At 35.7% G+C, this 18267-nt stretch overlaps 1 protein-coding gene across 1 annotated transcript in view; it reads left to right on the forward strand.

Annotated features, from left to right (window-relative positions):
- LOC120780867 overlaps positions 1 to 18267 on the forward strand; it is a 50405-nt gene that overhangs the window by 15133 nt on the left and 17005 nt on the right. The window contains exons 3-5 of the mRNA XM_040113101.1: positions 15928 to 16130; positions 16236 to 16389; positions 16453 to 16515. Of these exons, the coding sequence (XP_039969035.1) occupies positions 15933 to 16130; positions 16236 to 16389; positions 16453 to 16515 (415 nt within the window). The 5' untranslated portion in view covers positions 15928 to 15932. The remainder of the gene's footprint in view (positions 1 to 15927; positions 16131 to 16235; positions 16390 to 16452; positions 16516 to 18267) is intronic.

Here is an 18267-nt window from a genome sequence, read left to right on the forward strand (position 1 = left end):
ATGTTTTGGAGGTAATCTATAAATTCTTGAATTTATTTGTTGATCCGTAACTGTTTTAATTTCATGAACTACTGCTTTTGCATTTGTGAGCTTGTCCCCTTCTTTATATCGGGTGATTTTTTAAGAGCTTGATAACTTTTTTTAAAAAAAAAACGCATAAAATTTGCAAAATCTCATCGGTTCTTTATTTGAAACGTTAGATTGGTTCATGACATTTACTTTTTGAAGATAATTTCATTTAAATGTGGACCGCGGCTGCGTCTTAGGTGGTCCATTCGGAAAGTCCAATTTTGGGCAACTTTTTCGAGCATTTCGGACGGAATAGCCCGAATTTCTTCGGAAATGTTGTCTTCCAAAGCTGGAATAGTTGCTGGCTTATTTCTGTAGACTTTTAGACTTGACAGCCCCACAAAAATAGCGTCTAAAGGCGTTAAATCGCATGATCTTGGTGGCCAACTTTACGGGTCCATTTCTTGAGATGAATTGTTCTCCGAAGTTTTCCTCAAAATGGCCATAGAATCGCGAGCTGTGTGGTATGTAGCGCCATCTTGTTGAAACCACATGTCAACCAAGATGCTAACAAACTTTTGTTGCCAAAAATGGAAGAACTGAACTTGGCTGACATGTGGTTTCAACAAGATGGCGCTACATGCCACACAGCTCGCGATTCTATGGCCATTTTGAGGGAAAACTTCGGAGAACACCATCTCAAGAAATGGACCCGTAAGTTGGCCACCAAGATCATGTGATTTAACGCCTTTAGACTATTTTTGTGGGGCTGTCAAGTCTAAAGTCTACAGAAATAAGCCAGCAACTATTCCAGCTTTGGAAGACAACATTTCCGAAGAAATTCGGGCTATTCCGGCCGAAATGCTCGAAAAAGTTGCCCAAAATTGGACTTTCCGAATGGACCACCTAAGACGCAGCCGCGGTCAACATTTAAAATGAAATTATCTTCAAAAAGTAAATGTCATGAACCAATCTAACGTTTCAAATAAAGAACCGATGAGATTTTGCAAATTTTATGCGTTTTTTTTTTAAAAAAAGTTATCAAGCTCTTAAAAAATCACCCGATAGATAAGTTTATTGAAATGCTTTAATAATTTTTCGATTTCCTTTTTCTCATTTGATTTTAAATGATCAAGGTTGATGTTCTTTACTTCACTTATATCTAATGAATAAACTTGCTCTTGCATAGTTTTCATAGAGAATGGAAGATTCACACCATTTTTCAAAATTATTGTCATTTTTTCGATATCAATGGTTTTGACGTTTTTAAAAAGGAAATCATTTCCTATTAACAAATCATATGGTTTATTAAAATCCATTAATAACCATCTCATTCTGGCGTTTTCTGGGTATTTGAATTCTTTTGGACAAGGGCTTTTTACCTTAACATTTGGCGTTTTAATTATTCCGTCTAAAGTATTCACCAAAGTGCTTTCACTTTCAAGCACTGGTAATTTAAATTTTTCGAAACTAGATTTTTTCATTATACTTATGGTTGAACCTGAGTCGACCAAAGCATAAAATTTTTTCTCAAAAAATGTTAATATTATTATAATTTTGTTTGATGATTCCGAGGCTAATTTGTAAAAAACTCCTCGTTCGTGTTTGATTCTTGTGAATCACCTCTCCTACTCATTGTGTCTACGTCCATGGGTTCTTGGTCCCCTATTTTGTACTTGTTGTCTACTATTTACTGAATTTCTTTGCTGTTGTGAGTAATTATAATGATTTTGATTTGTTGAATTTCTTTGCTGTTGTGAGTAATTATAATGATTTTGATTTGTTCGAACCTGTTCTGAATAATTTGTACGATTTTGCCATCGAGGCTGTCTTGTTTGATTGGATTGCTGTCCATGAAGGTTTATTTGACGTTGTCCGGATTGTGGACGATACTGTTGTTCAGAAAATTTTGATTTTGTGAACGATATTGTCCTGAATAGAAATTTTTGTTGTTAACACCATTATTTTTGGTATTAGCTTGAAAACTGTTTCCCCCTTTTTTTAGATAAGGATTTAGATTTCCTTCATCCAACCCAATAAATTTATAAATTTCATTCGCCATTTCCGTTAATGATGTGACCGATGTGTGCAAATGTCCCTGATGCTAATTGCTTTATTCGCTGAATTAGCATTCCCGAAAAAATTTCTCTCATAGTGTCACCATTTTCGCTTAGTGCACTATATTCTGTTATATCATCCACGATTTCGTTTAATCTTTTACTTAATTCCGCTATACTATTTACTTTAAGAATCGAAATTTCTTTTGTGATCAACATTTGATTTTTTGTGGGTCTATAATGTTGCCTTAATTTAGTTTTACAACTTTCCCAATTTTCAGGTGGGTTTATTTGCAAAAAATTTTTTGCTGATCCACCAATTTTCAAATCATAAATAACCCTGAATACTATTTCTTCCTGTTCTACATAGTCCCTTCGTACCCTGTCAACTGCTTCAATGAAGGATGGCAATTTTTTTACAATTCCTTCAAAGGGAGATACATATCTTAAGTCTTTTTCGACTCTTTGCCTAATTGTAAGCTGATTTATTGCTGCATTTTGTGAAGCTATCTGTGTTAACGATGCCAAGCATCGAGTTAGCATTTCTATTTGCTCTGCCATATTTTTTATTTTTATTTTTTTTTTTATTTTTTATTTTTTTTTTTTCTTTTTTTTTTTTTTACAAAGAAAGTAATGGCTTCAAATAAAACTACTACTTAAATTACTAAATTATTAGTTGGATATTATTTTACCTTGCTGTTGGTGCTGCTGTTGTTGTTTTTTTTTTTTTTTTGTTTTGCTAAAGCTGCTGCTGCTGTCTTCTCTGTTGCTGCTGTTGTTTTTTGTTTTGTTAAAGCTGCTTCTGCTGTCTCCGCTGTTGCTGCTGTTGATGTAGTTGTTTTTGTATTAAAGGTAATCCAAATGCAGTAATCCAATGGAATATTTTAGAGCTCACTTTTAGGGTTTTCAACAGTTTTCTTTATTTTTTCTCAAAATAATTTTTGTTTTGCACTTTCACAAATTCTTTCACTTTTTGAATTATGTTTTTGCTTTTGCTATAGTTTTCCAACTCAAATGTATTATTTTGTTCTGCTTTGGGATTTATATAATTAGCTGTATCTTTGCCACTTTTCTTTTAATAACAGTACTTTTGTTTAATAATAATTTATTTAGCTTTTATTTAGCTTTTCTTTGCTAGCTGAGCGAAGCTGAGAGAGAATATGGAATCGTTCCGTTCGACTGCGCCAATTACGATATAATAAAACTCCGGTTTACCGTACTGAGCGGCTTGCCGTCCAGTTTATTAATCATCATTTTATTCTTTACAAAAATCTTATTTCCTAAATTTACCTGAAGCCGTTGTGCTGACTTGACATTCCTCAGCATCAACGACCCGGCATATCTTATATATGTACATATGTATGTAGTTGAATCTGAAGATTCAACTTACATTTCAGAGAAATAAAAATATTAAAAAATACTTGTCTTTTTTTGTGTGTTGACGAGTTTGACAGTGGTGGAGTCGTTTGACGACGCAACTCGCGCTATGTGTGTGTATGGTGACTCCCCAGGAATAAAAATATTTTTTAAAGAATAAACAGGACGTATTATTTCAATAATTGTTATTATATTGAATAATAAATTTTTATAACGTTTAAATAATCTCGTGTGTTTGCGCTCTCACATTCGATTTATAGGTACTTTCCGTACTTAAGTATACAAATGCCTCAATTGTACAAGAGGTCCTTCGAGCCTTTTAGGGAGGCACCGAAGCTAAACACCACAAAAGTAAAATAGAAAACGAAAAATAAAAATTAAATACATACATACATACACGTAAAAGGAAAAAAAAGAAAAGTTAAAAAGTGCAAACCAGTGCGGGCAGATATTAACAAATTGCAATAAACGGGAACGAAGTAACACAAAACAAAGATCAATACCTCAACTCTTAAAAATAACAAATAATATAAAAATCACAAGAACAATAATAAGTCGAAAGAGTCTAACCCGCAAACAAGAGAAGAGGAAGAGAACTACAATTCAACAGAGACAGCGTGAGACACACAACAAGGAACAATAGCGATAGAGAGAGAGCAAAAAAGAGAGAGCATACGTACATACATAAATATTACTCAACACCCTTATCAGAAAACAAAGCGAATCCGTTCCATTTGATATTAAATTATATAAAATCAAATAGGTATGCTCATATGTATGTATGTACATATGCTGACGGTGTTTCAGTACAGTTTGTCGGTATTACGGTACACAGTTAATTACAAAAATATCACCGAACTGTTGTTAATAACCGCAAAATAGTTCGGTTATATCTGTCTTTGCTTATTTGTGTAACTAAACACCCATTATAAACTTCAAAAGAAAAATTAAAAAGACAAGTATTACATACATACTTTCAATTTTCCAGCGAAACCCCTTGAGCTAATAAAGCAACAAGAAGGATCGCTTATACGTCTAAAAGCAAAAGACGCCCTGCCAGCAATTCGGTAGTCAAAAAACACATTTCTAGTTAACTTTTATGAACTAACTAAAAGCTAACTACAATGTAATGCATAAATACCCCACATCAGGGCGAGCATAGAGAATGCAGGTTTTTTTGTTTTTGATTTATTTTCTCTTCTTTACTGTTAGTTCTTTGTAATCTCTCTTTTCGTTATTAGTAGGCTGTAGTCAATTGTCCGTGAATCAGTTGATCAATCGTGTGCAAGCAATACTCATACACTCATACATACATGCACACCAACGTCCACACACTATTAGGGTGCGCCGACACATACCTATTACCAACTTACATACATACGTACATAGTCGCACCAAAAGTATATGCTCTATTACCTCAAACTTTTCCAATATATATATGTATAATGTAGATACATTAATACTAAATAAAAAAAAACTACCTGCCTATATGCTTAGTTTGCGTCCCGAAACATACCACAAAACTAATATTTTAAATAAGTCAAGTATTACATACTTGCAGATTCTCCAGCGTTACCCCTAAAGCTAATGAAGCAAACAGCAGGATCCAGGATCGTGAATAATACTAAGCAAAGGCAGAAGAAAAAAGAAATAGTAACAATACACTGCTAAAAGAGATTTACATATATATGTACATAAATTTCCTTAGAGATTATCATATTTCTCGCGCTACATAAAAGATACCGCAATCGTACTCACCTTTATGCTCTTCTCATTTCCCTTACACATTTTTTTCCCATAGACTTTATACAAAAATATACAAACAAATATATAATTAAAAATATATATATCTTCTTCTTAAATGGCGTAGACACCGCTTACGCGATTATAGTCGAGTTAACAACAGCGCGCCAGTCGTTTCTTCTTTTCGCTACGTGACACCAATTGGATATTCCAAACGAAGCCAGGTCCTTCTCCACCTGGTTCTTCCAACGGAGTGGAAGTCTTCCTCTGCTTCCCCCGGCGAGTACTGCGTCGAATACTTTCTGAGCTGGAATGTTTTCGTCCATTCGGACAACATGACCTAGCCAGCGTAGCCGCTGTGTTTTAATTCGCTGAACTATATCAATGTCGTCATATATCTCATACAGCTTACCGTTCTATGGAATGCGATATTCGCCGTGGCCAATGCGCAAAGGACCATAAATCTTTCGCAGAACTTTTCTCTCGAAAACTCGAAACGTCGACTCATCACTTGTTGTCATCGTCCAAGCTTCTGCACCATATAGCAGGACGGGAATTATGAGTGACTTATAGAGTTTGGTTTTTGTTCGTCGAGAGAGGACTTTGCTTCCCAATTGCCTACTCATTGTCCGAAGTAGCACCTTTTGGCAAGAGTTATCCTGCGTCGGATTTCCAGGCTGATATTGTTGGTGGTGTCTACGCTGGTTCCAAGATAGACGAAATTATCTACAACTTCAAAGTTATGACTGTCAACAGTGACGAGAGAGCCAAGTCGCGAGTGCGACGTCGCACGATAGGGAATCGCCTTGTCTGAAACCTCGCTTGGTATCGAACGGCTCGGAGAGGTCCTTCCGGATCCTGACGGAGCTCTTTGTGTTGCTCAACGTCAGTTTACACAGCCGTAATAGTTTTGCGGGGATACCAAATTCAGACATCGCGGAATAAAGGCAGCTCCTTTTCGTGTTATCGAAAGCAGCTTTGAAATCGACGAAGAGGAGGCGTGTGTCGATTCTCTTTTCACGGGTCTTTTCCAAGATTTGGCGCATGGTAAATATCTGGTCGGTTGTTGAATTTCCAGGTCTAAAGCCACACTGATAAGGTCCAATCAGTTTGTTGACGGTGGGCTTTAATCTTTCAAACAATTCGCTCGATGGAACCTTATATGCGATGTTGAGGAGGCTTATCCCACGGTAGTTGGCGCAGATTGTGGAGTCTCATTTTTTATGGATTGGGCAGAGCACACTTAAATGCCAATCGTTGGGCATGCTTTCGTCTGACCATATTTTACAAAGAAGCTGATGCATGCTCCTTATCAGTTCTTCGCCTCCGTGTTTGAATAGCTCGGCCGGCAATCCATCGGCCCGCCGCTTTGTTGTTCTTCAGGCGGGTAATTGCTATTCGAACTTCTTCATGGTCGGGCATTGGAACGTCTGCTCCATCGTCATCGATTGGGGAATCGGGTTCGCCTTCTCCTGGCATTGTACGTTCACTGCCATTCAGCAGGCTGGAAAAGTGTCCCTCCATAATTTAAGTATGGTCTGGGCATCGGTGACTAGGTCACCTTTAGAGGTTCTACAAGAGTATACTCCGGTTTTGAAACTCTGTGTTGCGAGGTAGGCAGTCTGTTTTTTCTCCGCTGTGACACCGCACTCCTCGTCGTACCACCTGTTCTCTTGCATTTTCCGAAAACCAATGGTTTCGGCTGCAGCTGTAAGTAAGGATTTTGAAATACCGTCCCAAAGTTCCCTTATACCGAGTTGTTGACGAGTGCTCTAGAGAGCAGGAGTGTAAGTCGAGTAGAAAATCGTTCGGCTATCTGTTGTGATTGCAGCTTCTCGACGTCGAACCTTCCTTGTGTTTGTTGGCGTGCGTTTTTTGCTGCACAGAGGCGGGTTCGAATCTTGGCTGCAACAAGATAGTGGTCCGAGTCGATGTTAGGATCTCGGAGCGCACGCACGTCTAGAACAGTGGAGACGTGTCTTCCGTCTATCACAACGTGATCGATCTGGTTGGTGGCTTTTCGATCCGGAGACATCCAGGTAGCTTGAAGTATCTTCTTCTGCTGGAATCTAGTACCACAGATAACCATATGTCGGGCCGCGGCGAAGTCAATCAGCCTCAACCCATTTGGGGATGTTACTTCGTGGAGGCTGAATTTACCTACCGTCGTGCCAAAGATACTTTCTTTGCCCACCCTGGCGTTAAAGTCGCCAAGCACGATTTTGACATCGTGGCGGGGCAGCGCTCATAGGTGTGCTCCAAGCGCTCATAGAAGGCATCTTTGGTCACATCGTCCGTCTCTTCCGTCGGGGCATGGACGCAAATCAGCGATATGTTGAAGAACATCGCTTTGATGCGGATTGTGGCATTCACCGGATTGAATGATAGTACTCGTCGACGGAGTCTCTCTCCCACCACGAATCCAACACCAAACTTGCGCTCCTTTATATGGCCACTGTAGTAAATGCATAAGGACCTACTCATCTTTGTCCTTGTTCCGTCCATCACATTTCTTGGACGGCGGTGATGTCAGCCTTGATTTTCGTAAGGACAGCAACCAGCTGGGCAGTGGCACCTTCCCAATTAAGGGACCGGACATTCTTCTGGACATTCGTAGTCTTTATTTCGTTTGCCAAGGTCGTCATCAAAGGGGGTCTCTCATCCGAGGCTGGTTGCTACTTTTCATTGGGGTGTTTTTTTTACGTGGCGGGTCCCAAACCCAGTTCACAACCCTATGTAGGCGATGTTTCGCCTTCTCACTTTAGCTCGCCTTCAAAAGGATGTTCTTAGGCTACCCAGAGGATACTTGGTCAAAGACCGGAAGTCGTGAGCTGCTTGAGTCATATGTAAAAGAATCGTTTCTGGCCACTCCCAAGTGAATGACGATTAGAGAACTAGCCTCACTTGCGTGAACTTCTACACATGACTCCATCCTGAAAAAATATATACATACAAACATATATAAATATAAATTATAAATATTTATTACAATTCTTTCGCGCTCTCATCAAACAATTATGAATACGCGTATACATACACACATATATTTACGTGCACTTCGCTCATTATATCCCTGCCAACCATGGCTACCCGCTTGTGACAAATATTCCAATACAGCTACACATTTTTTCTCTATACACTAACACCAACGCACATTTTCGGGTTATTTTCTGTTTACCTAAATGCGATGAAAAAAAGTTTGTTTCATTTCTTGATTTATTTGAATGAGTGCGAAGGAGAAAACATAATTGTCAATAGTGACAATAGAAAATCCCAAAAAGGGTAATAAAAAAAAAGATTGAAAGACGCATGTCGTACATACATACATAGAATGTATTTTATGCGTTTAAGGCGGCCTGCAGAATCTAATATAATATGTGAAAACAAATGTTTGTTTTTTATTTTAAATTAGCAAATAATTTTTATCTTTTCTTTCAGATGTTATTATTATTTTTATTTAATTATTCTTCTTTTCACATTTTATCACCATTTTTATTTAATAAATCTTTGCTTTCAGAGTAAATTCTATTTGATTTAATATATTTTATTCTTTCAGATAACATTAATCTTTTTTTCAGATATTATTATCATTTTATACAATTAATCTTTCTTTTTCTTTTAGATATTACAAATTCAATGTAATTATTATTTATTTTCAGATATTAATAACCTTTATTTTATTTCAGGTATTTGTCTTTTATAATCTTTATTCAGATGAATTTATTTTTTTAAATTAAATATATTTTTATTTATGAAATGTTAGCGTTAATATATTTAATTACAATAAATTACAATTTTATGTAAATATTTAATAAAAATAATAAAATTAATAATTTAAAAATTAAAACGTTTTCTTTGAAATTTTAATACATTTTTAAATTAGGAATCAAAAAATGCAACCCTGCATCAGCTGTTTAAAAAGCAACCCTGCATCTGCTATTTAAAAAGAGAAAACGCAACCTTGCATCAGCCGTCCATTGGGGATATTAGAGCAGGACAGATATACTTTTTTATATGGCACTGCTGAATGAGCGCAACAAAGATGTATGATCACATGTATACGTACGTGAGTGGGTAGAATATTCGCTCGGGCTATGGCAAACTACACATGTTTACCCTATTGATTACCCACAGGCTTACCCACTGATTATCTGGTTTTTTACCCGCTCATGGTTGGCAGGGTATATTTACTAATTACTTACATATATACATAATATATATAAGAATTATACCTAACTACAAATGATACGATCAAAACTATACAAAAACGAAAACATCATATGCTACATATAAAACATATGAAAATAAATACATACATACAAACAATTTTATTTATTGCATTTTTCTTTCGCGTTCTTGATATGTTTACAGATACAAATATACAAAAGAAGGGCGAGTGAACTGAAGATACATTGATACACTTCAAAAAATTTTCAGTCACATTAAAAAAAAATAATTGTTATTGTTATCGAACAAGAATTTTAAGCTAAAAGTTTCAAACCCAATTCAAATTAATGCAATCTGACAAATCAAGAGATGTTAAACCAAAAGCACCTCTATCATTAGAAATTCCGAATATGGTTGATGAAGATAAACTACAAGGCACACGTGCAGAAGCTATACGCTCAAAGCAGAGTATAAAACAAAAAAGATCAAAAGATCATACAATATCGAGATTTACCACTGAAAGTGATAGTTTTATAAGATATATACCGACTGGTGCGTTAGTATCTGCTATCTTTATCGATTGTACAGTGAGAATTTCATGACATTTCATTGATTGGAAGTGAAGTTCGTGCGTTTTAAATGTTGGTATGTTTGCGTTATCGGTGTGAAAATGAGCTTCGAAAAAAGAGCCTACGTAACAATTTGTTTTAAAATTGGTAAAACTTTTGCCGAAACGTTTCAATTGATGAAACAAGTTTATGGCGATGATTGCCTATCCCGTAGCAGAGTGCACGAGTGGTTTCACCGTTTTCACAGCGGTGGTGAGGATATAAATGACGATCAACATATGGGCCAACCAAAATCCGTGATCACCGGAAATTCCATCGAAACTGTGCGTGAATTCATCAAAAATCAGCCGAAATCATCATTGAAATTCATGGAAACGGAATTGAACATTGCCAAATTTATCGCATTTTGACCGAACATTTGGGCTTGTGAAAGGTGTATGCACGGTTTGTTCCGCACAAATTGACTGACGACTAAAAATTGCTCAGAATCTGTCTCATCGATCGACACTTGTGACCGATTATTTGACCAAAAATGACATTTGAACCATTAACAACTCCCCGTATTCACCTGATGTGGCACCGTGTGACTTCTTCCTTTTTGGAAAAATGCATTTGCCCATGAAGGGAAAACGTTATGCAGACGTAGAGGCCATTCAAAAGGCTTGCGCCGGCATACTAGCGGCCATACCGGCCAACGATCTGAAACACTCGGTCGACATGCTTTTGGACTGTGCAAAAAGCTGTATTGAAGCAGAAGGAGACTATTTTGAATAAAGTAAATTGATTTTGCCGAAAAAACCATTTGCTCTGTTGTTTGTTATTGTCCTGCTTACTTTAGAACGCACCTTGTATTACTGACATCACGGTATCAGTTTTGAATATAAAACTTGAAATTGTTATTAATCTGTGGGAACGCCTTCTGGCAGCGTACGATACAGTACTAGATACTGACGACGCTGAACTCCCAGAAAATATAAAAGCTTCGGCGACAGCTAAGTATGATAACTGCCGAGATCAGTACGAATTAAAAAACAACTAACAAAGGGAATGATAACTGAACAAATATGTTTATTTAGGCGGGTAGAGCCACTGCTCCCTCTCCCGGAGTAGTTACAATACCAAAAGAAGACATGAAGTACCAGCTTGTGATACTGAAGTTTTCAATGGATATTATGATCAATGGCCTCTTTCCAGGACAGGTTTTCTGCCGTTTATATAAACCATCCTAACTCTCACAAGCACAAAAGTTATACCATCTAAGATACAAAACAAAAGGGGAAGCAGGCAGTGTCGTCAACCCATTCGGTTTAAATGAATAATATTTTAAGCTGGCTTTGGAAGCACTAGTCGAAAGATACGAAAATGGAAGAGTTATGATAGAAACCCAATAAAAACTTTATTGTATTTACCAAAAATTTAACAAGAAACCAGCCAAGAATTGCATATCAGTGTTAAAAACACAAAATATCTCTACAAAATCGTGGGACCCTATGATTGTAACTATTTGTGCAGAAACACTCCCTGATGCTACGTTACTACGACAGGAACAATCACTACTGGAAAGGAAAAAAATGCCCACATTGGAACAAAAGAAAACATTCCTCACTGCTCAATACGAGATAGCTGAGCGAATTGACAACAAAAATATGCATAGCTCTAAATATTCATCAAAATGACTCAGGTAAAAACTTGTTTAAGCCTCATACCAGCAATAATGTGCAATACAATAGACACGTTAATAAAAGTCACACATTCGTGTCAAACCAAACTAATAAATGTTAACCATTATGTGTCAAACCAAACTAATAAATGGCAACCATTATGTGAAATTTGTAAGGCAGGTCATAAAACAAGATCTTGCGAGAAATTTAAAAAACTATCAGTTTCTGACCGGAACAATCTTGTCAGACAACATAAGCTTTGCATCAACTGTCTGTCGAATGCTCATACGATAAAATACTGTGAAAGCAATTTTGAAAATATGAAGCAAAATAAATTTCAATAAACGACGGGATTGGTCCCTACAACTGCATCAAGTAATTCCGAAACCTCAAATCCCGAAAAAAGGGAAGAACAACCATGTTGCCCTAAAGCAGCAAAAATTCAAGCGCTACTTTCAGAAAATGAAAGCAAAATTCTTTTACCCACTGCGCTCATCACCATAGAACATAAGGGTGATTTATTCAAACTAAGAGCACTAATAGATCAAGGCTTTCAAATATTCTTTATATCATCAAAGGCTCAAAATCGGCTCAAATTGCCAATTAAACATTCAAATTTCAAAATTTCGGAAATGGGCTGATCAAGTACCCAAAATTTCACCAAAATATGCCCAATCACCATAGTATCTCCAAATGCGGATATAAGAATAGATGCAAAAGCCATCGTTCTACCGCAACTTACAAATTTGCTTCCAAGCTATGAGAGAAATAAAATACTCTGGAAAAAATGATCACGTCTCAAATTAGTAGATCCTAATTCTCATACTCCATCACAAATCGACATATTATTAGGCAGTGACTTAATACCTCAAATAATTCTTAAAGGTATTGAAAAAATCTCCAATAAATTTTTAGCCCAAAATACAATTTTTGAGTGGATTATAAGTGGCAAGTCCCTGAAAAAATCATTTCATTCACCACAAAAATGGAAAATATCTCAAACGAGGATTTAAATAATCAACTTAAAAAATTCTGGGAAACAGAAGAATTATCCCAAACTACCCTACTTTCAGAAAAAGACCAGGCATGCGAAGCCTATTACAAGTCCACAACAACAAGAAACGAGCATGGTCGTTATGTTGTGTGACTACCATACAAATCAACTTTTCCTGAAACCATAGCTCTAGTTCACCCTAGAATATCAGCAGTCCAGAAATTTCGAAGCCTGGAAAAAAGCATGATAAACAAAAGTGAGCATAAATCAGCATATGATAATGTGATGGACGAATATCTTGACCTCACCATGTGGAAGAAACTGTACCATATGAAAAAGTATCTAAAGGTAGATATTTACCTTATTATCTTCCACATCATGGAATAATAAGACCTGATAAAATTACAACAAAAATACGAGTGGTTTTCAATGCCTCAAAGAGTATGAGCTCAGGCAAATCACTCAATGATGTACTATACACAGGACCAACCTGATCTCATGACGCTAGTTCTAAATTGGTGCATGTTTAAATACGTTTTCATTGGGAATGTATAATAGAAGAAAGGTATAGGCAAATTCTGGTATGACCACGATTTCCAACGCATAGTCTTCCGCAAATATAACAATAGTCCAAATCACAAACTTAAAACAGTAACCTTTGGCATCAAGTGCGCACCCTATTTGGCCATTAGAACATTACATGTACTGACAAATACAAATTTGCTTTTAGCATCTTCTGTGTTGCAAATACAAATATACATGGAGGATATACTATCAAGTATCCTGTAGTTCGACTGGTGTTAAGCGATTACCAGAGCGCGAATTCTACTAGCGATTTCATGCATTATCGCTAGTTAGTCTTTTCGCTAATGATTTGTAATGCAACGAGGCATCAAATCTGAAAAAACCCACCCCTAAAAAACGAAAATCAATGCGTATATGAAATTGCAATAACAACAATGTGCGAGCAGATCAAAATTCAACAGAAATTTAGTGTCCCGTACTATTTCTGCAGAAATTCGCAGGAATTGTAGTTCGATCGATCGCTCAGTCTGCCGTTGTAATTTTTACACTAAATTGTTTAGATCTTGAGTGTAAATTTTAGTTGAAGAGCAGGCGAAAAAGGTCAATAAAGAACGGACATTCCTTAAATAAAAATAATTTATTTTAGTGTTGTTAGTGAAAAAATTAAAGTCGAATAAAAAAATAAAAAAGTGAAGTGTAAAGTAATTTATAAGATATACATTAATACCATAATAATCAATCAATATAATATTAACGTTAAAAAATTTTGCAAGTGAAATAAAAGAAATAATAATAATAAAGAAGTTATAATAATAAAAAATAAAAACAAATGAAGGTAGATAAGAAAATTGTAGGTAGGAGACATCTGCGTAGACTAGTAAGGAATGAGAGGTACAGGTGCGTTGAAAAGTTTAGAAGTGCTACTTTGCAGGATTTTATGCCAGAAAAATCGGTGCCCAATGTGCAAATAGCTAATAATTTACAGGAAATGGAAGTAGAAGAAAATTTAAATGTTTTTGAAGAAGATTCTGGAAAGAGTTTCAATTTAAATGAAGAATTAAGAGAATGGTACATAAAACATAGAGTTTCACGCGCATGTGCAATAGACTTGATACAAACTCTTCGCGGTATAAATGTTAATGTGAGTTCCTTTTATAAGTCCGATTGTCCGTCCAAGCCAAATATTTCAACTATTGCTGGTGGCGAATACTTGCATGTAGGATTAAAATGGCAATTAAATAATATAGACAAATTGATTCAGTTAGACGACACCTTGAACATTGATATTAACATAGATGGTTTACCGCTTTTTCAAAGTTCAAGAATTCAGTTTTCGCCAATTTTAATTCGTATAAATAATATTCAGGGAATGACAGTTTTCCCTGTTGGTGTTTTTGTTGGAAAGTCAAAACCTAAAAGCTGTGAGGAATATTTAAACTCCTTATTTTCCGAAATTACCGACTTAATTGAACATGGCTTGCAATTGAAAAACAAGACTATTAAAATAGATATTAGGGCTATAGTTTGTGATGCTCCCTCACGAGCTTATATTAGTGGAACTCCGTCACATACCTCCCGGTATGGTTGCTCCAAATGTACACAGGTAGGTCGAAAAATAGATGGTGTTTTGACATACAGGAATACCTCTAGTGATTTAATAACTGATGAGGATTTCTCGAACAGAAAGTACCCTGAACATCATAGTTCACATTTTGTATCACAAAAGAACGTACTTGAAAATTTAAACATTTCAATGGTCAGCCAGATTCCATTGGATTGTATGCATCTCATAGACTTAGGCATTATGCGCAAATTTTTATGCAGATTGTTGAACAATAAAGTTTCCTTTAAACTTTCCCTTCTAAATAAAAACAACATTTCTAAAAAACTAGTTTCTATTAGCTACCACATTCCAAAGGAGTTTGTTCGAAAACCAAGACCTCTAGAAGATTTGGTGCATTGGAAGGCAATCGAATTTAGACAGTTTTTATTATACACTGGCATTATAGCACTGAAAGGTGAGGTACATGAAGATATTTATTACACCTTCCTTTTATTGCACTGCGCATATAGGCTTCTTTGTTGCTCTAAGCAACGAGATTCAAACTTAGACACTGCCCAATTCATGCTCAATGACTTTGTAGAAAACTTCCCCATTTTGTTTGGTGAAAACAGTGTTTCTTATAACGTTCACAGTCTTCTGCATTTAAAGCAAACCTTGGATCTGGATCTTGCTACTCTTTTGAAAATTATTTGCAGTACCTAAAGAAAATGATAAAAAGGCCTTCAAAAATCTTAGAGCAGCTACATCGTTCTTAGGGATCTATGTTATAGATTTAGCAGATTCTGGAGCTGATATTGCAAAATTTGCTTTATCAGAATTAGAATGTAAGGCTTTCGCAATTCCCTTTGAAGGCAAACATATTGTAATACCAATGCTCCATTTTTATTACATGCGAAAACATTTTTGTTACCTGTAAATACGTATTACTAAATATATTATAATATACATATATAAATATCTTCAATAAAATAAAGCAGTAAAAAACGATACATTAACATGAAATCTAGTGATAATAAAACTAAAAAAATAACAATAATAGTAATAAGTAACAAATAAAATAAAAATAAAAAATAAATAAATATAAAAATTGCGAAATAAAAAGTAATAAATTACAGAAGGCAATATGGATGGTCCGAACCCAAAACGAATTAAAAAGACTTGCTACAATCAAGAATATACAGAAAGGCATGTAAATGCGAAGATAAAGTATAAGCCAACAAGTATATTCCTCTTTTCATTCATATATATTTTTTATTTCTAGAACTGATGGAAAGAAAAATGAGCCAAATTTCTGCACAGTACCAAGTGCTCCTAGAAGAAGTAGCGCAGCAGAAAGTCCTCATTCAGCAGCTTCTGAAAGAACGCACCGACGACTCATCGATAATGAGAGAATTTCCAATTAAAAACATAACAGATTTGGGCCGAATTAATGAAAATATAGAAGTTCGCGGAAAGAAGAACTACGTAAGTAATATTTTTTCTTTCGATTTCCTTATTTAAAATACGTTTCAGTAAATTTCAATTTTTTTTTTTTTATTTTTACCGTTTCAACCCTTTACTTTCTTGCAGATCAAATGTATGACTCAAATTCTCCAGGGTTCTGGAGTGGTGAAAAACCTGAAGAATATTATAACAGACGAATTGGCCATGCAGTACAATATTGATGGAGTGTTGGGCAAAGATTCGCTCAAAAGCTTTACAAATTTTTTCGACGCCCTTATTGGTAAGAACAGGACAAGCTTTTTAATTAAAACAGTTGATAACAAATATATTTTAATTATTTTAGAGTCCATTCCTACCGGGATAGACGCTGGATCGCCAGAGAATCAACTGCGCCAAGCCCTTCAGCGTAAAAAAAAAACGCGTAATAAAAAAAAAAAAAATCATTTAGTAAATAAAGAAAATAAATGATTAATAAATAACAATATAATGTAAGATAGTACATATTTTAAAACTACTAAGTAAGAAAATAAATTAAAAAATACATATGTATAATTGAATTTAATAAATCTATTGCTTTGAATTTCATAAAAATTTCTTTTATTTTCGTAAAATTGAACCAGTAGAATCGCTAGCGAGTTAGAATTAATGAAATCGCTAACGATTTTGAATTAGTCAAACCACCTGCAATTTCGAATTAACGAAATCACTCACGATTTGGAGTCAGTCAAATCACTAGCCATTTTGAATTAATGAAAACGCTAGCGATTCTGTATTAGCGATTCACTAACGATTTTGGAACTAGTCATTTCACCAATGACTGGTAATGCAGCGTCGCACCGATCGATTACTCTCGTAGGACATTGCAATGTAAAAATCGTTAGTCAAATAACATTGCGAGTAATCGAGCTGGAACTGGTTCTAATGATTAGGAATTAGTCATATCGTTAGCTCTTCCCCGATGGTACCGAACTACAGGGTAGCCACAGTATCGCATTAGTGTGCGAATCATTAGCGAAAGTTAAGAAATACATCAAATCACCCTGAAATAATAATATATATAAAAAGGAAGATTTATTAAATACAGACTTCCTTAAATTTGAAAAGGCTAGTACAACCAAAACTCTAGGGCTTCAATGGAATGCGATAACGGATCAATTATTATATACAATTGAGTCAATATTATGGCCAAAGTCCCCGCTCGGAATATTATACCTCCGGAAAGTCGGAAATTTGAAAATTTTCATATCACTCCAGAAGAGGATGATATTTTCCACCGATTTTCATTATTTCCTAGAGCACTAAGAGTAGTCACTTACATGAACAAATTCACCCAAAGACTTAACCAAGAAATGAAAGGAATACCAAATGATCCTTGCGTACAACTAACGCATTCCGACTTGCAACATGCAAAAGTTAATCTCGTCACATACATCCAAGCTCGCTATTTCAGTTTCTCGAAAGACGACCACTCGAAAAGGGAAGCTCTGTTCTCGTCTTAAGTCATTTTTGGACACTAAGGGATTAATAAGGGCAAATGGAAGATTTTCAAACTCCAGCCTTAGTTATAACGAACGACATCTCATAATTATTCCAGAGAAATCCCGTTTTACTTACCTTCATCTAGCATATCTCCACCAGCTTACACTGTATGGTAAGCATCGCTTAATGCAAAAAATGGTCCGTCAAGAATTTTATATACCGAACTAAAGCCACAAATCAAAAGGACGATTTTCATGTGTAAACCATTTACCATGTACAAACACAAAATGCGTACGCAGATCATGGCAGCTTTACCACCTGAACGCTGCAATTATGCTCTACCCTTTACCGTCTCTGGGGTTTTGCTTTACCTTTCCAGAAAAAGGCCTCGATGTTAAAGTCTTCCTCATTTAGAAAAGGGTATGTGGCTGTCTTTGTATGTTTTACGACAAAGGCAGTACACCTCGAGCTTTGTTCAGATATGACTACTACGGCTTTTCTTGCAGCATTTGCGCGCTTTGTCGGACGTCGTGGATTTCCTTCAAATATAATGAGAGACAATGAGATTCTCCATCACGAACTCAGCCACAGATGGAAGGAGGACTATCTCAAAGATCTCCACAAGTGATATTGGTGAAAAACGACCCAGAAGAAAGCCAATGTAGGAGAATGCGTTATA

The sequence above is a fragment of the Bactrocera tryoni genome, unplaced genomic scaffold, assembly GCF_016617805.1.
Source record: "Bactrocera tryoni isolate S06 unplaced genomic scaffold, CSIRO_BtryS06_freeze2 scaffold_25, whole genome shotgun sequence".
Classification (NCBI taxonomy): Eukaryota; Metazoa; Arthropoda; class Insecta; order Diptera; family Tephritidae; genus Bactrocera; species Bactrocera tryoni.